The following is a 27,459-nucleotide window of genomic DNA, read 5'->3' on the forward strand; positions in this document are numbered from 1 at the left end:
TATCACTTGTCCTCCCTGTGTGTAATTCTGTATTCTGTAAGACTGTACAGCGCTGCGTACCCTTGTGGCACTATATAAATAAAGTTATACATACATATATTATTATTATTATTATTATTATTATTATTATTATTATTATTATTATTATTATTATTATTATTATTATTATTATTATTATTATTATTATATTTGTATTTAATTAAAAATGTTATTATTATGTTTTGAATATTCTTTTTTTTTAAATTATTGTAAGTATTATCATGTTTTTAATATTATTTTTATGTAACTATTATTATTATTATTCCTTGAATGTTGTTTTTTTTCCAATTATTATTATTATGTTTTGAATATCATTTATATTCAATTATTAATTTTATTATTATGTTTTGAATATTTTTTTTCTTCACTTATTTGTAGTAGCAGCAGTATTATTAGTAGTAGTATAAGTAGTATTATTATGTTTTTAATATTAATTACATTTAGTTATTTGTATTATGATTATTATTATGATTATTAGTATTAGTATGTTTTGAATATTATTGTTATGTAATTATTATTATTATTATTATTATTATTATTATTATTATTATTATTATTATTATTATTAAGAAACTGAATACAAAGGGAAGGAATCAAATAAAAATGTTAACAAATAACATTTAAAATTGCCTTTCATTGAATATTAATATTTCTTATTATAACTCACCTTATTCCTAAAACACCTTTGTAGCTTGATCGTTGCTGAATCTGCCGCCATCTCCCCCCCAGGGAGTAAAATGTAGGTAAGAACTCGAAGAGTCGGAGAGACGTCGGCGCTGAAATGGAGCTTGATGGAGACCTCACCCCTCAGGGCTGGAGAATGGGAAGAGAGAGAAGAGACAGCTTCAGTAACTGTTGGACTCAGAGCCAAGTGTGGCCCATCAGCTCTATATGGATATAACAGGCAGGGTACAGGGAATGGGCAGGGTACAGGGAATGGGCAGGGTACAGGGAATGGGCAGGGTACAGGGAATGGGCAGGGTACAGGGAATGGGCAGGGTACAGGGAATGGGCAGGGTACAGGGAATGGGCAGGGTTTGCAAAGTGGCAATGGAAAAAGGAAAACACAGAATTTCCCAACACATTGCGGCCGTTTAACTCTTTTACTGCCAAGCACGTATGGCATACGTGCTGGCAGTAAAAGGGCTTAAACGCCAACGACGTGTCTCATACGTCGTTGGCGTTTAAGCGCTGCCCTCTGCAGCGGCGGCATGTGCCGCCGCTGCAGAGGGCTTCTAACAATGACAGCCCCCCTGGGCAATGTGCCAGGGGGGCTGTCATCAGGGTCCTGCGAACCGATCGCTCGCAGGACCCTCCAGGAAGCAGCAGATGCGATCGCGATCTCCCCCAGCGCCGGCCCAAATGACGAAGGAGGCGATCGGTCTTCAGGAACAGGTAAGGACTTTTTTTTTTTATTGCATTTACACACTTTTACACACATTTACATACATTTATACACACTTACATACATTTACACACACTTACAGCACACATTTTAGCATTTTTTTATTTTTTTTTTTTCTTCATTTTTCACACTTTTATACACTTATTTACACTCATATACACACTTACACACTATCACACAACTTTTACACATGTACACACATGTATACACAAACACTTTGGTTTTTTTTTGTTTTGCTTTTTTTTTTTTTTTTTTTTCATATTACCACTTTGTTTTTATTTTCTTTTACCTAAAAACTGTTTATTTTGACAGCGTAACTATTGGATCAGATATTCTGGCCACTAATTACACTGTCATGTAACTTATTTTGTTGTTTCACTGATTTGCACAATTTTTGTGGTTTTATCACATTTTATCCCTATATAAGTGTTCCTGATCTGTTTTTAGCGTAGCTTTGCCAGGTGTAACTTTGGTGTACAAAAATAACTTTACCTATTTTGAATTCATCAGAATGTGTACTTTCCAAAAATATATGGTTTTCTGGGGGTCACTGTATAGTTAGGGGGGGGTTACTGCACATAATACACTGACGGGGCTCTGTGTGCAAAAGCTGAGCTGGCAGGCGAGAAATCCTTATGCGCTATTTTCATTTAGGGTTCAGTACATACCGCAGACTTGGTATATCTATGCATATTGGGCATCAAACTGTTCAGTAGGCCTCTGGTGTTCCTATTTGGGGTGACTTGCCTTTGTACGCAAGAAATTGTGTGAGATAAATGCGGCAAATTGCAACATTTTTAGGCGATTTTCTGAAATCTCATAAAAACCGATAACTTTAGGAAAGCTTTGCGGCTTGGTACTTTGGTGTAGAAAGGACTCTTTACCCTTGTTGGATTTGTCAGAATGTGTACTTTCCAAAAATATATGGTTTTGTGGGGGTCTCTGTATAGTTAGGGGAAGTTTTGGCACATAATACACTGACAGGGGGCTCTGTGTGCAAAAGCTGAGCTGGCAGGCGAGAAATCCTTATGCGCTATTTTCATTTAGGGTTCAGTACATACTGCAGACTTTGGTATATCTATGCATATTGGGCATCAAACTGTTCAGTAGGCCTCTGGTGTTCCTATTTGGGGTGACTTGCCTTTGTACGCAAGAAATTGTGTGAGATAAATACGACAAATTGCAACATTTTTAGGCAATTTTCTGAAATGTCATAAAAACCAATAACTTTAGGAAAGCTCTGCAGATTGGTACTTTGGTGTAGAAAGGACTCTTTACCCTTGTTGGATTTGTCAGAATGTGTACTTTCCAAAAATATATGGTTTTGTGGGGGATCTGTATAGTTAGGGGAAGTTTTGGCACATAATACACTGACAGGGGGCTCTGTGTGCAAAAGCTGAGCTGGCAGGCGAGAAATCCTTATGCGCTATTTTCATTTAGGGTTCAGTACATACCGCAGACTTTGGTATATCTATGCATATTGGGCATCAAACTGTTCAGTAGGCCTCTGGTGTTCCTATTGGGGGTGATTTGCCTTTGTACGCAAGAAATTGTGTGAGATAAATGTGACAAATTGCAACATTTTTAGGCAATTTTCTGAAATGTCATAAAAACCAATAACTTTAGGAAAGCTCTGCAGATTGGTACTTTGGTGTAGAAAGGACTCTTTACCCTTGTTGGATTTGTCAGAATGTGTACTTTCCAAAAATATATGGTTTTGTGGGGGATCTGTATAGTTAGGGGAAGTTTTGGCACATAATACACTGACAGGGGGCTCTGTGTGCAAAAGCTGAGCTGGCAGGCGAGAAATCCTTATGCGCTATTTTCATTTAGGGTTCAGTACATACCGCAGACTTTGGTATATCTATGCATATTGGGCATCAAACTGTTCAGTAGGCCTCTGGTGTTCCTATTTGGGGTGACTTGCCTTTGTACGCAAGAAATTGTGTGAGATAAATGCGGCAAATTGCAACATTTTTAGGCGATTTTCTGAAATGTCATAAAAACCGATAACTTTAGGAAAGCTTTGCGGCTTGGTACTTTGGTGTAGAAAGGACTCTTTACCTTTGTTGGATTTGTCAGAATGTGTACTTTCCAAAAATATATGGTTTTGTGGGGGTCTCTGTATAGTTAGGGGAAGTTTTGGCACATAATACACTGACAGGGGGCTCTGTGTGCAAAAGCTGAGCTGGCAGGCGAGAAATCCTTATGCGCTATTTTCATTTAGGGTTCAGTACATACTGCAGACTTTGGTATATCTATGCATATTGGGCATCAAACTGTTCAGTAGGCCTCTGGTGTTCCTATTTGGGGTGACTTGCCTTTGTACGCAAGAAATTGTGTGAGATAAATGCGACAAATTGCAACATTTTTAGGCGATTTTCTGAAATGTCATAAAAACCAATAACTTTAGGAAAGCTCTGCAGATTGGTACTTTGGTGTAGAAAGGACTCTTTACCCTTGTTGGATTTGTCAGAATGTGTACTTTCCAAAAATATATGGTTTTGTGGGGGTCACTGTATGGTTAGGGGAAGTTTTGGCACATAATACACTGACAGGGGGCTCTGTGTGCAAAAGCTGAGCTGGCAGGCGAGAAATCCTTATGCGCTATTTTCATTTTGGGTTCAGTACATACCGCAGACTTTGGTATATCTATGCATATTGGGCATCAAACTGTTCAGTAGACCTCCGGTGTTCCTTTTTGGGGTGATTTGTCTTTATCTGATCTTTATCAAGAAATTGTGAGAGATAAATGCGGCAAATTGCAACATTTTTATGCGATTTTCGAAAATGTCATATAAATCTGCAAACTTAGGAAAGCTTTACAGCTTGGTACTTTGTAGCAATAAGAAATATTTACCCATTATAGATTCGGGGGGATGTGTATTTTCCAAAAATATATGGCTTTCTGGGGTGAATGTACTTTTTTTGTAGCATTATCCCACATAAAGGATGTAAATGTGTTGATTTTGCAGGAGCTGAAATGATAGATCATATGGGGGTATGTTCCCATTGGGGCCCCTACATGCCACATACTTAGGTAAACCTATACATATTGGGCATCAAACTGTTCAGTGGACCCCTGGCGTTCAAATTTAGGGTGTTTTATCTTGGTACCTAACACTATGTGGGAGATAAGATGCTGCAAAGTGGAAGCTTTGAGGGGATTTTTGGAAATGTCATCAAAATTGCTAACTTTAGAAAAGCTGTGCGGCTTGGTACTTTGGAGTAGAAAGACATGGGTACCCATTTTAGATTCGGGGGAATGTGTACTTTCCAAAAATATATGGCTTTCTGGGGTGAGCGTACTTTTTTGTAGCTTTATCTCACATATAATGATGTAAATGTGTTGATTTTGCAGGAGCTGAAATGACAGAAATGACAGTATATATGGGGGTATGTTCACATTCGGGCCCCTACATGCCACATACTTGGGTAAACCTATACATATTGGGCATCAAACTGTTCAGTGGACCCCTGGTGTTCAAATTCAGGGTGTTTTATCTTGGTACCTAATGCTATGTGGGAGATAAGATGCTGCAAAGTGGAAGCTTTGAGGGGATTTTTGGAAATGTCATCAAAATTGCTAACTTTAGAAAAGCTGTGCGGCTTGGTACTTTGGAGTAGAAAGACATGGGTACCCATTTTAGATTCGGGGGAATGTGTACTTTCCAAAAATATATGACTTTCTGGGGTGAGCGTACTTTTTTGTAGCTTTATCCCACATATAATGATGTAAATGTGTTGATTTTGCAGGAGCTGAAATGACAGAAATGACAGTATATATGGGGGTATGTTCACATTGGGGCCCCTACATGCCACATACTTAGGTAAACCTATACATATTGGGCATCAAACTGTTCAGTGGACCCCTGGCGTTCAAATTCAGGGTGTTTTATCTTGGTACCTAATGCTATGTGGGAGATAAGATGCTTCAAAATGGAAGCTTTGAGGGGATTTTTGGAAATGTCATCAAAATTGCTAACTTTAGAAAAGCTGTGCGGCTTGGTACTTTGGAGTAGAAAGACATGGGTACCCATTTTAGATTCGGGGGAATGTGTACTTTCCAAAAATATATGGCTTTCTGGGGTGAGCGTACTTTTTTGTAGCTTTATCTCACATATAATGATGTAAATGTGTTGATTTTGCAGGAGCTGAAATGACAGAAATGACAGTATATATGGGGGTATGTTCACATTCGGGCCCCTACATGCCACATACTTGGGTAAACCTATACATATTGGGCATCAAACTGTTCAGTGGACCCCTGGTGTTCAAATTCAGGGTGTTTTATCTTGGTACCTAATGCTATGTGGGAGATAAGATGCTTCAAAGTGGAAGCTTTGAGGGGATTTTTGGAAATGTCATCAAAATTGCTAACTTTAGAAAAGCTGTGCGGCTTGGTACTTTGGAGTAGAAAGACATGGGTACCCATTTTAGATTCGGGGGAATGTGTACTTTCCAAAAATATATGACTTTCTGGGGTGAGCGTACTTTTTTGTAGCTTTATCCCACATATAATAATGTAAATGTGTTGATTTTGCAGGAGCTGAAATGACAGAAATGACAGTTCATATGGGGGTATGTTCACATTGGGGCCCCTACATGCCACATACTTAGGTAAACCTATACATATTGGGCATCAAACTGTTTAGTGGACCCCTGGCGTTCAAATTCAGGGTGTTTTATCTTGGTACCTAATGCTATGTGGGAGATAAGATGCTTCAAAGTGGAAGCTTTGAGGGGATTTTTGGAAATGTCATCAAAATTGCTAACTTTAGAAAAGCTGTGCGGCTTGGTACTTTGGAGTAGAAAGACATAGGTACCCATTTTAGATTCGGGGGAATGTGTACTTTCCAAAAATATATGACTTTCTGGGGTGAGCATACTTTTTACTAGCTTTATCCCACATATAATGATGTAAATGTGTTGATTTTGCAGAAGCTGAAATGACAGAAATGACAGTATATATGGGGGTATGTTCACATTCGGGCCCCTACATGCCACATACTTGGGTAAACCTATACATATTGGGCATCAAACTGTTCAGTGGACCCCTGGTGTTCAAATTCAGGGTGTTTTATCTTGGTACCTAATGCTATGTGGGAGATAAGATGCTTCAAATTGGAAGCTTTGAGGGGATTTTTGGAAATGTCATCAAAATTGCTAACTTTAGAAAAGCTGTGCGGCTTGGTACTTTGGAGTAGAAAGACATAGGTACCCATTTTAGATTCGGGGGAATGTGTACTTTCCAAAAATATATGACTTTCTGGGGTGAGCATACTTTTTACTAGCTTTATCCCACATATAATGATGTAAATGTGTTGATTTTGCAGAAGCTGAAATGACAGAAATGACAGTTCATATGGGGTATGTTCACATTGGGGCCCCTACATGCCACATACTTAGGTAAACCTATACATATTGGGCATCAAACTGTTCAGTGGACCCCAGGCATTCATATTTAGGGTGTTTTATTTGGTTACTTTATGACCTGTAGGAGATAAGATACTATAGACTAGAAGCTTTGAAGCGATTTTTTTAAAAAATCACAAATTTTGATAAAAACCAATAACTTTAGGAAAGCATTGCGACTTGATAGTTTGGAGTAGACAGACAGTTGTGCCTATTCTGTATTCCCCAGAATCTGTTCTTTCCAAAAATGTACAATTTTCTGGGATAAACCTTCTGTTAGTGGAATTTTGGCCTTGAAATCCAAAGTATGCAGTTTTTTTGGAGCAGTGCTTTGGGAATTTGGTAGTGTACTGCTGGGAGTTTTTGACCTATACAAGTGAGAAATCTCCATAAAACTATATATATTTGGTATTGGCACGTTCAGGAGACATGGGACTTTCCAAATCAGTTGTATATTCGTGCATAAAATAATTTTTGTTTCTAGTATGTGTGATTATATTATGGAAAATTTGATTTTTTTTGCATTTTTAGACATTTAGAAGCCTATATCTTGTTACAGAATTGGAATTACACAAAAATTCTACCATATTTTGAAAGCTTAGGTTGTTCTGAAAAAAACGATATATTGTTTTCCTTGGTAAACTAAAAGTCCCCCCGAGGAAAGGCCCCTAAAGTGAAACAGTGCAAAATGTTCAAAAACTGTCTGGCAATACAAGTTCCGCTTTGACGAAAATGGCTGGCAGTAAAAGGGTTAATGGTGTTGGAGAGTTTTATTTGGTAAGATAAACAAAAATACACTCTCACCTTTACTGCCATTAGTTACTGGGATTTCAAAAGAGCCAGAATCCTTTATTGCACCTTTAGAAACTGCCTGAAAAATAGATTTTATAAATGTTCTTTTGAGCATCTCAGAAATGACTGTAGTGGGAATAAAGGGCAAATGTGACACATACAGACACCGTATGGACCATTAATAGGAAGAAAGAAAAACAGAACAAGAAACCTGGAACCCCCATTCCAGACTGTAATGTATCCAGTAAATAAAAGAAAATTCCTTCATTCCAGATGGAACTTCTTCAGTCAACTCTTATATGTCCTGAAAACCAGGCAACTCCAGACTGCTGCATAAAACAGGGATCCCCAACCTTTTTTACTTGTGAGCCACATTCGGATGTAATAAGTGTTGGGGAGCCACACAAGCATGAAAAAAATATTTTGGGATGCCAAATAAGGGCTGTGATTGGCTATTTAGTAGCCACATGTGACTGCTGGCCTGCAGAAGGCTTTTCTTGGAGCAAAACTGTGTCTCTGGGCTTCCAAAACTTGCATCCAGGCCAGAAATATAAAAATGGCAGCAACATCCAATGGGATGGTGAGCAACATGTTGTCCCCAAGTCACTGGTTGGGGATCTCTGGCATAAAACATGGAAATCACCTATGACAATGTATTTAAACCAACCAAACCAAAGTTACACAGGTTACTACAGATTTTCTTGCAAATAAACTCAGTTCTCATCATGGATATACACAGAGACACAGCTCAGTAGTATTATTTGGCACAGACAGCCATAAGGAGAACATAATGAGGCGACCAACCAACAGCAATATATTATACCTCTGAGAGACCATCTCTGATACCTTTCCTATAATCCTATTGGAAAATCAGTGGTAACAAATATGGTGGCCCTGATGTGTCAGACTATTAATGGAGGAATTTCAGTATCAAACACAACCCAAGTCATATATTACAATAGTGGAGAGGGCAAGGGGTAAGGCATAAATATAGGCCCCATTTTGCATCCACAAAAATGCCAAACATTCATAACACTCAGAAATGTGCCATTAAAAATATAATTAAATGAATAGATTTTGTGCAGGAATACATGAATAAAGTTTGCTCCATCTGTATCCCATGCACCTTATTTAATCCTCACTTGTTTAAAATAATGCGTTAGTGGCAACACCATAGCCGTGCTCATTACCAGGTAGTGTAACTCCATGTGCTTTGCCCCCTCTCCCAGCTCAGTGCCCTTGATAAGATATTCCACCCGGACCTCTTGTTGCCCCTGACATGGCAGCTCCCCCTTCTGGGCGTGGAGCTTTAGGAAACTCTTGCTGCGGGAATAGAAGCGTTTGAGTCTAAGATGTGCTGAACTGTCTGTAGGTGTCTTGGCCTGTGGAGGGAACAAAATAAAACACAACTAGACAAACATAAGGGTTTCCTTGGATAATCATTCTTGCTTTCTAGTTGCGCTACTTGTTAGGGGCACTGGCACAAGCAGCAAGAGGGAGATCTGGGCATATTGTCTAGGCTGAAGCTTCATTTTCTCCCCATGTTTTATAAAGCTTCCTCCCCAGTCCAAAACCACCAGGGTACAGGGTATTGATTGGTTTTCATTCTACCACAAAATAAAACTTATTTTTTTGCAAGTTCCTTCCTTCTCATGAACAAACCGACATTACCGTTGCACTGCGCCGTACATACCTGCAGGTACATCTCTGCCTTCCACTCTGCTGTGTTCTCCAGCTTGAAGGGAGCGAGTCCTTTCTGATCTGTCTCCAAGGTCTGGTTCACCTTTCCGTCTCTGCTGGTGAGATACACTGGCTGGTTTGGGATGGGGGAGTCATCTACATCTACCACCCTCACCTGTAGGGCGGCAAGGTGTAACGTTAAGTCTTCTATATAGAACTTACCCACAAAATGTTTGCTTCTCAGAGCCCATATAACAGACTTTCTAACATGTGAGGATAAATATTGGGGTGTTCTATGTGATTCCCCCAATCCACACCAGGCACACCCAATAAACCCTGATACGTCACATTCTGCCTGAAATGATTTATGCTGAATATAAAAACGAGAGTCTTACTGTCCCGCTGTAGGGAATCCCAGGCTTATAAGCATCGTCAGCATCCAGGAAGGTCACACTGATGAGTTGGGTTGAGATTTTGGATTCACCAGATGCAGAAAACTCAATTCCTGTGAGAGAGAGAGTTAAACTCTCCAGGTTAAACTTGCTTTGTGTTAGTTCTTCAGAGCATTTGGGGCAGGATATTTAATCAGATTGTCTCTCCCAGTTTAACCTGTGTAAAATAGCCCCCACTTCTCTCTTATTGGCCCTGCTAAGTGTCACACGTTTAACGTGACAAAATTTGCATTTCGAGAATTTTCCTGCGAAGTGAAATGGGACAGATTCGCTCATCACTGGTAAAAATACCATAAAATCAAGATAGATGTTTAATTAAGAATTTGAAAAATTAAACTTGTTCTGCTTGTGAGTTCCATGGGCCCAGTGTGGCTCTCACCTGTCCCGTCTTCTGTAACTGAGCCCGTCCCCTCCACGCTCTTCACATAACTTCTCAACTGAAGACTGAGGTTAGAAGGCTTCACATCCAACATGGAGCAGCCGGACTGATTCAGCTGAGGGAGAGAAACTGGATTAAGGACAAGTTGTATTTCCCTGTAAGCCATATACAGGCTGGTCTGCTAAAACTGCCAACAATGTGACCTTTTCAAGTTTTTCCCTCAGGGACCATAAATATATTTTCCTAAGGGTAATATTGAGCATTTTCAACCCCAGTAGGTTTGTGTCTGTATTTAAGGGGGAGTAAAGTATATTGGGGTGATGGTTTCAATGGTGCAGGAAGGGCCAGAAGTAGTGATGGGCGAAATGTTTCGCCAGGCATGGATTCGCCGCAAATTTCTGTGTCTTGCCATTGGCGGATTGTTTTGCAAAATGGATGAGAAAATTTGCCGTAGAAAAATTTGGCGTGTGTCCAAAAATTGTTGCCCGCGTCAAAAGAATTGTCGTGGGCGTTAAAATAATCGTTGTGCATCAAAAGAATTGTCGCGGATAACAATTATTTTTTGATGTGCGTCATTTTCGCCATTTCTCAAATCTTTTGAAAGATTTGCGAATTTTTCGGGGACAGATTCGCTCATCACTAGCCAGAGGGTCAGTGCGGCCAATGTCATGGCAAAGATCTCAGATCCCAAATACTTCAGGGTACTGAGTTAAATAAGAGGAGCACTGCCCTTGGCAGGAACATTAGGCCCCTAACTTGATAAGAGCAACCATCCTCCAACTATGAGAAAACTACAGTTAGGGGCATAAGAAGAGGTCCTGGTGGCGCCAACAGAAATATGTTTCTTGGTCACATACCCCACATACAACATGACTAGGCCATAACATGGGAACCCCTCTGGGTGTGCCAATAATTATTACAAATGCTTCTTATTTTCAAATTCCCATGAAGACAACGCTAGGGTCCATCAAACTGGCTTCACTTTCTGGCCTAACACCAGAACTTACTGGTCATAAGTGTCTCCAACATCCCCTGACCCCCTGACTAGAACATATTCTTTCCATATAATATAATAATATAATAATATATATAATATAATAACATCCGCTGCATGTTTCCTCACCTTCCCACTGAAATCAGCACACAGATCTTGTTGCCGTACCCACCATGAGTATCTGTAAAACTTCCCGCACACCTTGACCTTATAGGTTCCCTGCACTGGTTTCCCATAAGTGTACCTGCAGGAAGAAACACAAAACCCTTTCACAATAAAGTCCAACTATCCTTTTAAAAGAATGCATAAATATCTCAATATCTAGGAAACAGACTCCTTGTGAATTTTGCATCCAGATATTACTCATACCTTGGCACTGCCCCTATCTTACTAGAAGTCATTAACTTTAAATATGGCAAGAGCTTGAATTGGGTGGGGCTACTTGTGGCGCTGCCCATAAATATTCCAGTTATTAAATCAGGTCTGGTTTCATTTAAAACTGGACTTTCTCTAGTAGAGGTTAGTAGGGGATGCTGGGAATGTCCTATAGGCTAATTCTGATGAAAATTAGGATACATGGTGTCCCAGGTACCAGTGGAAAAAGAGTGAGTGACTGTGAAGACAATAGTTCTAATTCTTATTTGCATTATATCCATGGCTTTCTTTCCCCAGCCACACTTAGGCGGACACTTTATTACTGTATATACAGTATATTGTTAGTAAGCTTGAATACAGTTTAGGGCGGTTTCTGCAAAGGAAGCAAACTATGTTGAATTTCCCAGCTGTGAGTGTATTGGGCAATCCAAGAATTTCCCCAGATCTCACCTGGCACAGATCTTAACAGGGAATTGGTCAGCGTTAAATGCAATAACTCTTGGGAGTTGGAGTGTGACCTCAAATCTGGGCAGAACTGTGGAAATAAATGGTATAACTGTGAGAATAAAGTAAAATTGTATGTGAGATAAGGTTGGGCTGGTCCTTACCGTATTCTTCCACACTGAAGCCATGGACAGTGTCCTTTACACGAATGGAATATTCTCCTAATGAGGGCTCGGAAGAGAGGGGCAGTGAGAGCTCAGCGATTCCTTGCTGGAGACTCACGTTCAGCCACTGGCCAATACGGTTCTTCCCTGGGTCCTTGAGGGAACAGCAAATCATCATTAATCTCTAGTCTTTAGGTTGGTGCAGCATCAATATGGGCGCCACTTGGATGTATTGTGGGGGTTCTTGTACATGAATGTAGCTATCATCCATAAAATACATGCCCCAAAATGCAGGCAGGGAAAAGCTGATCCACTTCCATCCTTCTTACAAGTGCGCTCATAAATGGAATGGACTACAGCAAGGGAATGTACAAATATGAATCTTCACACCCAAATCCCCTCCTTGTGTTCTCATAGGCTGACAACGTGTCTGTCCTTGTAAGAAGGAACGGATCAGCTTGGATCTGCAGCCAGATATACAGCCCTATGTGCCACTAGCCCAGTATGTATTGTATTGTGCATACCTGTAATGTGATGGCTGGCAACTGCAAGAAAGAGAAAAAAAAGAGCATAATACAATTATTCTTCAATAACTAAAATTTCCAGCATTTTTGTGACCTGCACTGCCTGCCACTCCCACTATTACCTGCACTGCCTGCCACTCCCACTATAACCTGCACTGCCTGCCACTCCCACTATAACCTGCACTGCCTGCCATTCCCACTATAACCTGCACTGCCTGCCATTCCCACTATTACCTGCACTGCCTGCCACTCCCACTATAACCTGCACTGCCTGCCATTCCCACTATAACCTGCACTGCCTGCCACTCCCACTATAACCTGCACTGCCTGCCACTCCCACTATTACCTGCACTGCCTGCCATTCCCACTATAACCTGCACTGCCTGCCACTCCCACTATTACCTGCACTGCCTGCCACTCCCACTATTACCTACACTGCCTGCCACTCCCACTATTACCTGCACTGCCTGCCACTCCCACTATTACCTGCACTGCCTGCCACTCCCACTATTACCTGCACTGCCTGCCACTCCCACTTATTAACCTGCACTGCCTGCCACTCCCACTATTTACCTGCACTGCCTGCCACTCCCACTATTACCTGCACTGCCTGCCACTCCCACTATTACCTGCACTGCCTGCCAATCCCACTATTACCTGCACTGCCTGCCCCTCCCCACTATTACCTGCACTGCCTGCCACTCCCACTATTACCTGCACTGCCTGCCACTCCCACTATTACCTGCACTGCCTGCCACTCCCACTATTACCTGCACTGCCTGCCAATCCCACTATTACCTGCACTGCCTGCCACTCCCACTATTACCTGCACTGCCTGCCACTCCCACTATTACCTCTTTGAGTGCAGTTGTTACCGGATCTTTAGGTCACTATTAATCCTGTTCTTACCAGACTTTTTCCTGGTTGGAGGTTTTCTTTAAGGGAAACCACTCGGAATCTCACTGCAAAGAAAATGTCAAAATAAATCTCTGCCCACATTTCTTTTATGTCATTTTGTCTTGTGTTTGGGATCAGTTTCCTCCTAAAGATGAATTTCCATCCAAGCTTCACATTTGTTGAATTGAACTTGGTTCCATCAAACGACAACAAAATGGCCGCATTGCCGCTGGCTCCCTTGTGCTTTGTGCAGTAGTTGCAGTTACAACAGACAAAGATGGAGTTAGAAAATGTGTGTGTTTTATCATTTCCAACTACCTATTATCCTGTTGTATTCATGATAGTTACCCTTTAGCTCACTCTGCTCACAAAATGCAGATCATAGCGAGTATGAAGTTATATAGAGATCCGCCATATTGCACCGTGCCAATAGATGGGTAAGATATTGGGCCAACTCTGAGCCCAGAAGCCTTTTCAGAGATAATATTTTGTGACATTTAGAATGAAAGGGACCTGTTGTGACTCTTGGCTAGAATGTCCATGGATTTCATATCCATTAAGAAGGCTGTTATGTCCTGTTGGAATCTTATGAAGCAAAGGAATTGTAGTGAAACCAAATTTACCGGTAACCGTGCCTGGATACATGAAGTGGGCACCATATTGAGTGTGTGATTGGTGGACAAGGGTAAGAGAGAATCAGATAAATACAAAGACAATATTTAGTTACTCATGGCTATGTATTCCAGTAAGCCCAACAATAGTCTGTAGGAATCTCCCCCCATGGTAGGTTACCTGTCTGGCCTGGTTTGTATACAGCTTTGTCCGTCTGAACAAAAAGACTGGTTCTTGCTCTCTTCACCAGAACTTTACTGCTGTTGCTTATTGTCTCCCCTCCACTCTCAATGGCAACCTGCATGGTGGCCACTTCTTCATTCCCATCAGAGGGAGGCGGCACCTGAATTAGACAAATGGGATTAAATTGCTGTTATTATTAAACTTTCTATACTAAATCCCATCTTCTAGAAAGATAACGAGAGGTTAAAAGTATCAGGCGCATTTAGGAAGCAAGTGCAAAGGGAAAGTTGCACAATTTGGATGCATTTGGCCAAAAATATGCAACAAAGGGGAAAGACTGGACCCTGAACCACATATTTATGGAGGGGATTGTCTATGCCAACCACAGACAAGATTGGCATTGGCAAAAATTCAAGATTTTACCCTCAGCATTAATGGTCATGAAGAGACACAGTACAGTACCTGTACTTGATCCCAACTAAGATATAATTACCCCTTATTGGGGGCAAAACAGCCCTATTGGGTTTATTTAATGGTTAAATGATTCCCTTTTCTCTGTAATAATAAAACAGTACCTGTACTTGATCCCAACTAAGATATAATTACCCCTTATTGGGGCAGAACAGCCCTATTGGGTTTATTTAATGGTTAAATGATTCCCTTTTCTCTGTAATAATAAAACAGTACCTGTACTTGATCCCAACTAAGATATAATTACCCCTTATTGGGGGCAGAACAGCCCTATTGGGTTTATTTAATGGTTAAATGATTCCCTTTTCTCTGTAATAATAAAACAGTACCTGTACTTGATCCCAACTAAGATATAATTACCCCTTATTGGGGGCAAAACAGCCCTATTGGGTTTATTTAATGGTTAAATGATTCCCTTTTCTCTGTAATAATAAAACAGTACCTGTACTTGATCCCAACTAAGATATAATTACCCCTTATTGGGGCAGAACAGCCCTATTGGGTTTATTTCATGGTTAAATGATTCCCTTTTCTCTGTAATAATAAAAACAGTACCTGTACTTGATCCCAACTAAGATATAATTACCCCTTATTGGGGGCAGAACAGCCCTATTGGGTTTATTTAATGGTTAAATGATTCCCTTTTCTCTGTAATAATAAAACAGTACCTGTACTTGATCCCAACTAAGATATAATTACCCCTTATTGGGGCAGAACAGCCCTATTGGGTTTATTTAATGGTTAAATGATTCCCTTTTCTCTGTAATAATAAAACAGTACCTGTACTTGATCCCAACTAAGATATAATTACCCCTTATTGGGGCAGAACAGCCCTATTGGGTTTATTTAATGGTTAAATGATTCCCTTTTCTCTGTAATAATAAAACAGTACCTGTACTTGATCCCAACTAAGATATAATTACCCCTTATTGGGGGCAGAACAGCCCTATTGGGTTTAATTTTTGTTTACATTTTTTAGTAGACAAGATATAGAGATCCAAATTACAAAAAGAAACCTTTTCAAAAGCCTGAGAATTCTGGATAATAGGTCCCATACCCGTATAAAGTTACCTTAAGATTTACTAAACCAAAAAATAAAGACCAGGGGCACTACTCTAGTTTTAAAATACACATAGAGCCTGGAAAGCCCCCCAAAAAAGGTGGTGCTTAGGTCACAACATAAAAAATAGCAAAACACAAATATTTGCCTCTAAAATAAACCAAAAAGAGCCCCTATTACCAAAGCATTTCCACATATAAAGATTCTGTGACACAGTTTAGTGAACTGGTATTTACTTTCCTGTAGTGAGGGTTCATAACTGATTCACTAAATGCCTCTTCCAAAGAACACACTTCAAAAATATTTACCCCTGAGTGCCCCCTGATCCTCACCCACGTAGTAAGAGATGGACAAACAGACATTTGCACAACTTCTGGCTCTTTATCAAGTGAAAAATATACCAAAATCTTCTGTACAAAGCAAATGTTCAGGATGAGCAAAAGACTGATTGCAAGAAGCCTATAATGGGCCGACGCTGTAGCGCTGTTACAGGGAGCCCCCAATGATGGCTTTAATCATAAATCACAGATCATTTAGCCCCGACAGGCAGGACACACAGATGCAGCCGGCAAGTTTTCACATTCTGTCTCACCATGTCCAGACACCATTTTTTGAGTGTTAAATCCTGCCATTAGATGGTGCTAGAGTGCAAAGACTTGCCAGCAAAACAGAATAGATAACGCCATAGACTCTGCGCCACCTGGTTGTGAATTTTGTTCCTCCCCTGTGTTAACTGGAAAAGACATAACTTGCCGACATGGTAAAGGGGCTTGGCTGCATCTGTACCTCGTTCTGTCACAGCAACACATGCACCAAGGACTGGGGAAGTGTAAAGGCTAACTAAAGCTGGTGTCATGGACTTTGCTTTGCAGTATATGGGCTGCCATTCCATGCAGAGTACCTCAAATGTAACACAGCTGAAGTAGGATTTCTGCTCTGATGTCTTCTCCAGCACCGTTGTGTTACGTTTGCCCATCTCCAGGGTGATCTGTATCCTGCTGCCTCCATCTGCCCCCTCCAGGTGCACACAGGCTTGTTCCGAATGGGGGGAGACCATCTCTGAGGGGAAGATGACTGCATATTGCCTGTGGGAGGGTCAGAAGTTATAGGGATTCTGTCAGGATTTTATGGGGCACTTTTATTTCTAAATGACACTGTTACACAGCAAATAATTCCCTCTGCCATTTAACCTTTTATTCTTGTACCAACAAATGTATTTGTAGCTGCAATATTGGTGTGTAGGCGCCATCTCAGTGCCTTGTGCCTGAGTCTGAGCTTTCAGCCAGCGCTACACATTAGAACTGCTTTCAGCTAACCTATTGTTTCTCCTACTCCCATGTAACTGGAGGAGTCCCAAGCCGGACTTTGATTTCTTACTATTGAGTGCTATTCTGATACCTACTGGGAGCTGCTATCTTGCTCCCTTCCCATTGTTCTGCTGATTGGCTGCTGGGGGTGAGGGGGGATATCACTCCAACTTGCATCGCAGCAGTAAAGTGAGACTGAAGTTTATCAGAGCACAGGTCACATGAAGAATATGGCTAGCCCCATGGGAAAAACAGATTACAATGCAGGATTCTGCCGGAGAAGCTCTATTAACTGATGGGTTTCCCATGAGCCCCTTCTCCCTCAGGTACAGTGCACACAAAGCATCATTACATATACATACAGTACCCAGATACAGACTAACAGTGCAGAAAGGTGCAATACATTGTATATCACATTGGGAACAAAAGAGCCATTTACAACACAAGACATGCAGTTTTGTTCCATACACTACAGACTCATAGCCAACTCCATAGAGATACTCACAGCTTTGCCCCCAGTGCCCCAGAGAGCTGCAGCAGGAGGAGCCCCACATGGAGGGCCCTTAGCAGCATTGTGTCTGTAGCTCCGTGCTGTCTGTCCTTCTGGGCCCCCAAACGGCACCGTTCTACTTAAACACCCAGCCCACCCACGTTCCAACACAACTCACTGTCACACACAGGGTGAGCAATGACTGCAGAATGGGAAGCGAGTGTTGGACTGGCCGGGTCAAGGTAATGAGTGGGGACATGGGGGGGGGGAGCGGCCAAAATAAACAGAGCTGTGTTATTGCCCTCCTTGTGTACTAAAGGTATCTGTGCAGCACAATAAGCTGGTACAGGTATGGGATCTCTTATCCGAAAATCCGTTATCCAGAAAGTTCCGAATTACGGAAAGACCATCTCCCATAGACTCCATTATAAGCAAATAATTCTAATTTTAAAAAATGATTCCCTTTTCTCTGTAATAATAAAACAGTACCTGTACTTGATCCCAACTAAGATATAATTACCCCTTATTGGGGCAGAACAGCCCTATTGGGTTTATTTCATGGTTAAATGATTCCCTTTTCTCTGTAATAATAAAACAGTACCTGTACTTGATCCCAACTAAGATATAATTACCCCTTATTGGGGCAGAACAGCCCTATTGGGTTTATTTAATGGTTAAATGATTCCCTTTTCTCTGTAATAATAAAACAGTACCTGTACTTGATCCCAACTAAGATATAATTACCCCTTATTGGGGGCAGAACAGCCCTATTGGGTTTATTTAATGGTTAAATAATTCCCTTTTCTCTGTAATAATAAAACAGTACCTGTACTTGATCCCAACTAAGATATAATTACCCCTTATTGGGGCAGAACAGCCCTATTGGGTTTATTTAATGGTTAAATGATTCCCTTTTCTCTGTAATAATAAAACAGTACCTGTACTTGATCCCAACTAAGATATAATTACCCCTTATTGGGGGCAGAACAGCCCTATTGGGTTTATTTCATGGTTAAATGATTCCCTTTTCTCTGTAATAATAAAACAGTACCTGTACTTGATTCCAACTAAGATATAATTACCCCTTATTGGGGCAGAACAGTCCTATTGGGTTTATTTAATGGTTAAATGATTCCCTTTTCTCTGTAATAATAAAACAGTACCTGTACTTGATCCCAACTAAGATATAATTACCCCTTATTGGGGGCAGAACAGCCCTATTGGGTTTATTTAATGGTTAAATGATTCCCTTTTCTCTGTAATAATAAAACAGTACCTGTACTTGATCCCAACTAAGATATAATGAATCCTTACTGGAGGCAAAAAAATCCAACTGGATTTATTCAATATTTACATGATTTTTAGCAAATTTAAGTTATGGAGATCCAAATTACGGAAAGATCCCTTATCCAGAAAACCCTAGGTCCTGAGCATTCTGGATAACAGGTCCCATACCTGTACTAACTAGGGAGAATAGGCACAAGATAAGGATTTTACACAATAATCAGTTCATATAATCTGTAGATAAAGTGAGGGAATAGGGAATAGTGCCTTCCTCCATCTGCAAAGCCTCCCCTCCCTCTAGGGAAAGTAAATAGGAAATCATTTTCCCACCAGGCATTTCCCAGCGGCGGATTTCTTTCCAAAACTGTGGCAAGAAGCATTCTTGACACCGATAAGGGGTAATTATATCTTAGTTGGGATCAAGTACAGGTACTGTTTTATTATTACAGAGAAAAGGGAATCATTTAACCATGAAATAAACCCAATAGGGCTGTTCTGCCCCAATAAGGGGTAATTATATCTTAGTTGGGATCAAGTACAGGTACTGTTTTATTATTACAGAGAAAAGGGAATCATTTAACCATTAAATAAACCCAATAGGGCTGTTCTGCCCCCAATAAGGGGTAATTATATCTTAGTTGGGATCAAGTACAGGTACTGTTTTATTATTACAGAGAAAAGGGAATCATTTAACCATGAAATAAACCCAATAGGGCTGTTCTGCCCCAATAAGGGGTAATTATATCTTAGTTGGGATCAAGTACAGGTACTGTTTTATTATTACAGAGAAAAGGGAATCATTTAACCATGAAATAAACCCAATAGGGCTGTTCTGCCCCCAATAAGGGGTAATTATATCTTAGTTGGGATCAAGTACAGGTACTGTTTTATTATTACAGAGAAAAGGGAATCATTTAACCATGAAATAAACCCAATAGGGCTGTTCTGCCCCAATAAGGGGTAATTATATCTTAGTTGGGATCAAGTACAGGTACTGTTTTATTATTACAGAGAAAAAGGGAATGATTTTTAGAAATTGGAATTATTTCCTTAAAATGGAGTCTGTGGGAGATGGCCTTTCCATACTTCTGGTTAATGGGTTTCCGGATAAAGGATCTCAAACCTGTACAACATTTGTGGTGCTTTCTTTGTTTTGTGTCATAACCGTGCTGCTAGTCATTAACCAGAGCCATTAGTAATCACAGGCCCATACTATTAAAGGAAAACTATACCCCCATATAAAATATATTGCATAAACAGCTCATATGTAAAACCCTGCTTCATCTAAATAAACCATTTTCATATAAATATACTTGTTTAGTAGTATGTGCCATTGGGTAATCCTAAATAGAAAACTGCCATTTTAAGTATTAAGGGCCGCCCCCTGGGATCATAGGATTCCCAGTGCACACAAACAAGCCAAGGCACACATACATGCTAGGTCCCATCAGCCAATGAATGGGCAGAGTTCTGCCTTTTGCTCCCACACTACTTCCTGTTACAGTTAGAGCTGCATCACTTCCTGTCAGCTGATCTCTGAGGGAGCACACAGCCCATCACTAAATGGCGGCTCAAGGGAAAGGATATAAAAGGGCAATATTTACTGATATATATATTCCAGTTTGGGGAGATTCTTTAATAGGCCACTTAACATAATATAAACTGTCTGTTGGTTACGTATTCATTCTGTTACTAAAGCAGCAAGACCCAGTGGCGACCGTCGGCATACATTGGGTTTGTACCCACTTATAGTAAAAGAGACAGATGTTTCTATTGATGACCACAAGAGAGCGCTGTATATTAAGGGATTTAAACATTTGCATTTGTGATGCTGATGTTTTAAAGGAGAAGGAAAGTCACAATGACAAAGTGCTTGGCACCCCCAGTGATTGTTATTGCTCACCTTATACCCCGGTCGGGTGTGTGCAACAGAGTGGGGGGTGCCTAACATTTGGTACCCCCAGTGATTTTTACCTTTCCTTCTCCTTTACCCAGGTCTTGTTACCCATAGCAACCAAGCTGATGACCAGTAAATGCTACCTGCTCACTGGCTGCTGTAACAATACTTAAATATTTTAATTTATTTGTAAAATTATTGCCCCCATGAGTGCAAACAAGGATTACAGATTAAAAATGGGATCAGGGGGCTCTGCTTAAAAGAGATTACAATTTAAAGGGCATATATTACAGAGCCGTACCAGTCAACATGTCTGTCGTCCAACCTCGGGTCAATAAGTCCAATTTGGTCTTCAAAAGTGCCCAATTTGTTTTTGTCCCTCAGAAAGATTACATTGGATACCCATATTGTAAACTGCTTATCAGGAGCAAATAGCCCTCAGCATTAAGGATGAAGACACACAGAGCTACTAGTAGCAGCTACATGTCATGGCTACAGAAGCAGACGATGCTGATCATTTACTGATAATTGTCCCTACGTGTGTTTAGCAGAGGCAATTCTCAGTGTTGTCTATGGCAGGGGATTTTCTGGTCTGATGATATATTTTTTTAAGGTATACATAATAGATCTTCTGAGCAAAGTCCTGAAGGTATCCATAATAGATCTTCTGAGCAAAGTTCCTTCTGTCTCACTAGAATGAGATGATATTTCTCAGTAGACCCCAATGTAGTTCACAATCCGGGTACAGATGCCCTATGATGACAATTAGACAAAATCTAGGGTCTACAGCAGTGATCTCCAACCACAAGAGAGCGCTGGGATGTTGCTCCCAGTGGCCTCAAAGCAGGGGATTATTTTTGAATTATGGAAATTTGGTTGCATAAATCCCAAGATGTACTGCCAAACAGAGCCTCGTGTAGGCTGCCAGTCCACATAGGGGCTACCAAATCACAAATCAGAGCCCCTATTTATAACTCCAGGAACATGTTTCATGCTTGTGTTGCTCTTCAACGCTTTTTACATTTAAATGTGGCTCACAGGTAAAAAAGGTTGGGGATCCCTGGTCTAGAGGACCCTGGTACATGACAATTCCTAGAGGTGTGTGAAGCCAATGTCCCACTCTGACCGACAAACAGAAGCTGCACACATACAAATAAGCACTCTTGGTTGCATTCATTCATAATATCCTAATAATGAATCTGCCATAAACATTGACATTCTCCACCACTGTGAGAAGCACATTTTGATGTCTGTATAGGGTTCAATCAGACCAGTGCATAAAGCCATGGATAGTGTCCTCATACTATGGCTTTATACAGTCTCCTGTGGCTCTCAGGCTACTTGGGTAACAAAAAGGGCAACGATACAATCATTTGGCATCATGAACACATGAAGAGATCCTTTAGGTTAGGTATCCCCAACCTTTTTTTACTCATGGACCACAATTAAATATAAAAAGAGTTGGTGAGCAACACAGGCATGTAAAGGGTTCATAGGAGTGCAAAATATGGGCTGTGATTGCCCCTATGTGGACTAATAATATTGAGGAGGCTCTGTTTGGCAGAACACCCAAGACTTATGCAACCAAAACTTGCCTCCGAGCCAGGAATTCAAAAATAACAACCTGCTTTGAGACCACTTGGAGCAACATCCAATGGGTTAGTGAGCAACATGGTGCTCGCAAGCTACTGGTTGGGGGATCACTGCTTTAAGTGTGGGTCCATTTTTATCTTGGCTTATAGGTATTGCAGACATGGAATGAATTTCTTCTAGTTGTGCTGCTCCTCAACCCTATGGTACTTGTGCTGCTCCTCAACCCTATGGTACTTGTGCTGCTCCTCAACCCTATGGTACTTGTGCCGCTTCTCAACCCTATGGTACTTGTGCTGCTCTTCAACCCTATGGTACTTGTGCCGCTTCTCAACCCTATGGTACTTGTGCTGCTCTTCAACCCTATGGAACGTGTGCTGCTCCTCAACCCTATGGTACTTGTGCTGCTCCACAACCCTATGGCACTTGTGCTGCTCCTCAACCCTATGGTACTTGTGCTGCTCCTCAACCCTATGGTACTTGTGCTGCTCCTCAACCCTATGGCACTTATGCTGCTCTTCAACCCATTGGTACTTGTGTTGCTCCTCAACCCTATGGTACTTGTGCTGCTCCTCAACCCTGATAGAGGTTAAGGTACTTGTGCTGCTCTTCAACCCTATGGTACTTGTGTTGCTCCTCAACCCTATGGTACTTGTGCTGCTCCTCAACCTATGGTACTTGTGCTGCTCCTCAACCCTATGGTACTTTGTGTTGCTCCTCAACCCTATGGTACTTGTGCTGCTCCTCAACCCTATGGTACTTGTGCTGCTCCTCAACCCTATGGTACTTGTGCTGCTCCTCAACCCTATGGTACTTGTGCTGCTCTTCAACCCTATGGTACTTCTGCTGCTCTTCAACTCCTCTAGTGTAAATGAACAAACACACACAGAAAAAATGTTTACCAACATCATACAAGGTTACTAGTATTAGTGTGTATCATAATGTGTTGACCCGAGGCTTTGGTCACTGTTTTTTGCCTTCAACTACAAGAATATGGAGCTACTACTATGGAACACATGGAGCTACTTCATAGCAGCTACTTGTTGTGGCTACTAAACTCCAGAAAATCCCCTGCCATAGAAAATACTGAGAATTGCCTCTGCTAAACACACGTAGAGACAGTTATAAGTTAATGATCAGCATTGTCTGTTTTAGTAGCTATGACATGTAGCTGCTTCTAGTAGCTCCATGTGTCTTCGCCCTAAAGCGCATAATGTGAGTATAATAGAGAGTCAATACATGGTGATGTTCATGGATTGTCATTGGTGACGTGAATGGAGAAATAGTTCCTTCCAAACATTTCCCAGCACTCACCCTACCCACACACCAAAGTCACTGCCCATTTTCTTGTTTATAAGCACAGCAAGAGGTTAATTAACAAAGTGGAAAGCCTTCATCACCCTAGCTCACTTACAGGTGTCCAAACAAACAGTGTTTCTCACAATGCAGATGAAGTTTGTTCATGGCCCAAGGCTTGTTGTGACAGTAACTCCTTAGTTAATCCAAGTACAACACCTGTGTGGCAGCAACTGTTATTGGTTTCCATTGTTTTGGCCTCCAGCTGCTCTCATTGGCTTCTTACTGTTTTATTGCCAGGACCTTTCCTGGGAATCACGGTGATGATCCCAGTCCCAGTTTGTAGACTGTTATGTTTTTGGGTAAGACTCCCCCACGTGCCCCTATTGCAATGGGGAACAGACATGTTGGGGAAGCACTGGCAGAACAACATTGTTTTGTTAGTATTTGGGGTTAAAAGAATGAAAGTTAAAGACTTGTTGATGGGAAGGGACATGATGCTACACATGGAACCAACCCAACTCAAGGCGGCATTTGATGCAATACTGTAGGAGTATCATTGAGAAATCTACAGATATCCGATGAGTCAGAACCAGTAGGATGAACATGTGGTTTCAGTCATGACCATGTGGCATCAACATATTAAGAACAAAATGATACATCTGATTTAAAAGACCTGACTAAGCCTGACTCTTAGTTTGGGTTTAAACATAGTTACTGCACTCTGCATGCACATCTTTTTTTAAGGGTTTCATACTTCAAAATTGTGATTTATTTACATATAAACATAGTAACATAGTAAGTTAGGTTGAAAAAAGACACAAGTCCATCAAGTTCAAACTTATTTTTCTATATACAGTATAACCTGCCTAACTGCTAGTTGATCCAGAGAAAGGCAAAAACCCCATCTGAAGCCTCATTAATTTGTCTGACTACAAGATGTCAATGGGACCAGTCCCTGAATCAGCTTCTACTAAGAGCTATCGCCCCTACCCCTGTATTCTCTCACTTGCTAAATACCACCCAACCCTTAACTTTCCCCATAACTGAGACTTTCCATGCCCTTTACCAGATTAGTTGCCCTTCTCTGGACCCTCTCTAACTCAGTAATGTCCCGTTTGAGCACTGGAGACCAAAACTGAACAGCATATTCTAGATGGGGCCTTACCAGCACTCTATAAAGGGGAAGAATAACCCCCCTCCTGTGAATCTATACCCCTTTTAATACAGCTCAATACCCTGTTTGCCCTACAGCTGCTGCCTGGCATTGCTTGCTACAGCCAAGTTTATTATCTACAAGGCTCCAAGGTCCTTCTGCTTTATTGAGCTGCCTAGTGCAGTCCCATTAAGGGTATAAGTGGGGGCATATCTTTACATCCCAGGTGCATGACCTTACATTTATCCACATTAAACCTCATCTGCCACTTAGCCGCCCAGATTGCCAGTTTGTCCTGCTGCACATACTTTATGTGAAAATATGGAAATTGGTAGTGATTTCCTGCTGATTCCTCCATACTCCTGGGCGGCCCACCGGCCTCTGAGTCTTTCTTTTATGTCCCAACTTGGGTTTGATTGATTGATATGCAGGACTTTATAGAAATAGGAAGCTAAAAGATAATTACATTTGATATTATGAGTTCAATATGCCTTATCTGGATAGTTTTAACCATCATTTAGCACCATCTTCTTTATTTCATGCTTAAGAACATTTTATTGGTCCAATTGTCTGTTTTTTTAAATAAACTTGCCCCACATAGTGATAAATGGTTGGTGACAAGTGGTTGTTCCCCTTCATTGACCTTTATGTTAGATCCTTTCTCTATAGTATAACTGACATTGGACTGTAGTTGATCTCTAACTGAAGTGACTACCATTGGTGTGTAAGGGTAAATCACTGGTTAGTGCAAAAATGAGGGGGTCTGAACCCCCAACCTTCACAATCACTCAGCACTAGGCCTACATTATCTGGGCCAATCTAGCTGTGCTTCCCACCTCTGTGGTCCAATGTCTTGTTCTTGTTATATGGACACTGGGCCAAACAAAGGAGTATTCTGTTGGTCAGTACATATATAGGGGCTTGAGGTTCTTTCTCTCCTCAACTTTAGAAAACACCCCATGATGCAGAGAATTAAACCATATTAACTATTCCTGCTTTGAAAAAAAAATACTTTTAGACACTCATGTTTGGACCCTTGGCAGGACAACCTGTGATCTTTGGTGCCCAACTGGACTGTCTGCAAGGGGATCCCATATCAACACCAAGGGGAACTGGAATGTGTATCAGGAGTCAGATACATACAGCTGGGAAGTATTTCCAACACACAGTTTGTGTTCACTTTTTCAGAGAGGGGAAACTTTGCAGGTTGAGGTTTGTGCACTTTATCTACAGATTATTATCTTGTGTCTATTCTCCCTAGTTGTAAGGGTTAATCTCTTTAACTCCGTCTGTGCTTCTCTGCACTATATCTAAGCAGTCACGAACCGGTTCGATTTAATCTGTGCGTCGGCGAAACATCTGATATCGTCTGCGCATGTGCGCTGATCAGGGAACTTGTACAAACGATACAACCAGTATGTGTATTGCAAACAAGTTCAAATTTATTTTGTTTTGATATTACTTATATAGTAGATAGAAAAACACATCCCAATATGCTTACGTATCATGGGTGGGTACATATGCCTTGCAATTATTAGTAGAAATACAGAAATTATTTAATTAGCTGCTGAAGCTTTATTATGATCTCTTAGCCTTGAATATTAGCTGAGATAATCAAGGCCGGAGCAACTTGGACAAGGAACAAGATAATGAGGATAATCATAACAACTGAAGTAATACATACACAGGCCTTCATGATTCAAAACAAAATTGTGTAAATTCAGCATTTAGCAATTTAAACCCTATCACTAGTTAGTACCAGCTTATTGCTGCTGCACAGAAACCTTTAGTACACAAGGAGGGCAATAACACAGCTCTGTTTATTTTGGCCGCTCCCCCCCCCATGGCCCCACTCATTACCTTGACCCGGCCAGTCCAAACACTCGCTTCCCATTCTGCAGTCATTGCTCACCCTGTGTGTGACAGTGAGTTGTGTTGGAACGTGGGTGGGCTGGGTGTTTAAGTAGAACGGTGCCGTTTGGGGGCCCAGAAGGACAGACAGCACGGAGCTACAGACACAATGCTGCTAAGGGCCCTCCATGTGGGGCTCCTCCTGCTGCAGCTCTCTGGGGCACTGGGGGCAAAGCTGTGAGTATCTCTATGGAGTTGGCTATGAGTCTGTAGTGTATGGAACAAAACTGCATGTCTTGTGTTGTAAATGGCTCTTTGGTTCCCTTTAGCCCTTCTCCCTCAACCATGATGGTTTCTGTGCATTTGTTTCATTTGACCTGAGTACTTGTCTCTCATTGTGCGATTTTCCCTTTAGTTGCCTTCAAGGGGCTGACGTTTAGTATGATATAGACATTGATATTGTGAGACAGTTTGTAATTGTCTATGAAGATTCTCATTCATCCAGGTCATTATATACAGTACAGGTTTGGGAACCCTTTTTCGGAGACCCATTCTCCAGAAAGTTCCAAATATCTTCCATTAGACTGTGTTATAAGCAAATAATTCAATTTTTAAAAATAATTTCCCTTTTCTCTGTAATAATAAAACAGTACCTGTACTTGATCCCAACTAAGATATAATTACCCCTTATTGGGGCAGAAC

At 41.0% G+C, this 27,459-nt stretch overlaps 2 protein-coding genes across 4 annotated transcripts in view; one reads left to right on the forward strand and one right to left on the reverse strand.

Moving 5' to 3' along the window:
• LOC101734961 (alpha-2-macroglobulin-like) overlaps positions 1-27,459 on the reverse strand; it is a 108,032-nt gene that overhangs the window by 15,413 nt on the left and 65,160 nt on the right. Inside the window, 10 exon segments of the mRNA XM_031905388.1 lie at positions 707-852; positions 7,664-7,730; positions 8,842-9,033; positions 9,345-9,506; positions 9,727-9,836; positions 10,163-10,277; positions 11,286-11,400; positions 11,982-12,066; positions 12,140-12,293; positions 12,664-12,684. Coding sequence (XP_031761248.1) covers positions 707-852; positions 7,664-7,730; positions 8,842-9,033; positions 9,345-9,506; positions 9,727-9,836; positions 10,163-10,277; positions 11,286-11,400; positions 11,982-12,066; positions 12,140-12,293; positions 12,664-12,684 — 1,167 coding nt within the window.
• pzp (pregnancy-zone protein) overlaps positions 26,791-27,459 on the forward strand; it is a 37,489-nt gene continuing 36,820 nt past the window's right edge. For 2 of the 3 annotated variants that reach the window (XM_012953700.3, XM_031905160.1), the window contains exon 1: positions 26,791-26,994. In XM_012953700.3, coding sequence (XP_012809154.2) covers positions 26,927-26,994 — 68 coding nt within the window. In that variant the 5' untranslated portion in view covers positions 26,791-26,926. 3 annotated transcript variants of the gene reach the window in all.

The sequence above is a fragment of the Xenopus tropicalis genome, chromosome 7, assembly GCF_000004195.4.
Source record: "Xenopus tropicalis strain Nigerian chromosome 7, UCB_Xtro_10.0, whole genome shotgun sequence".
Taxonomy (NCBI): Eukaryota; Metazoa; Chordata; class Amphibia; order Anura; family Pipidae; genus Xenopus; species Xenopus tropicalis.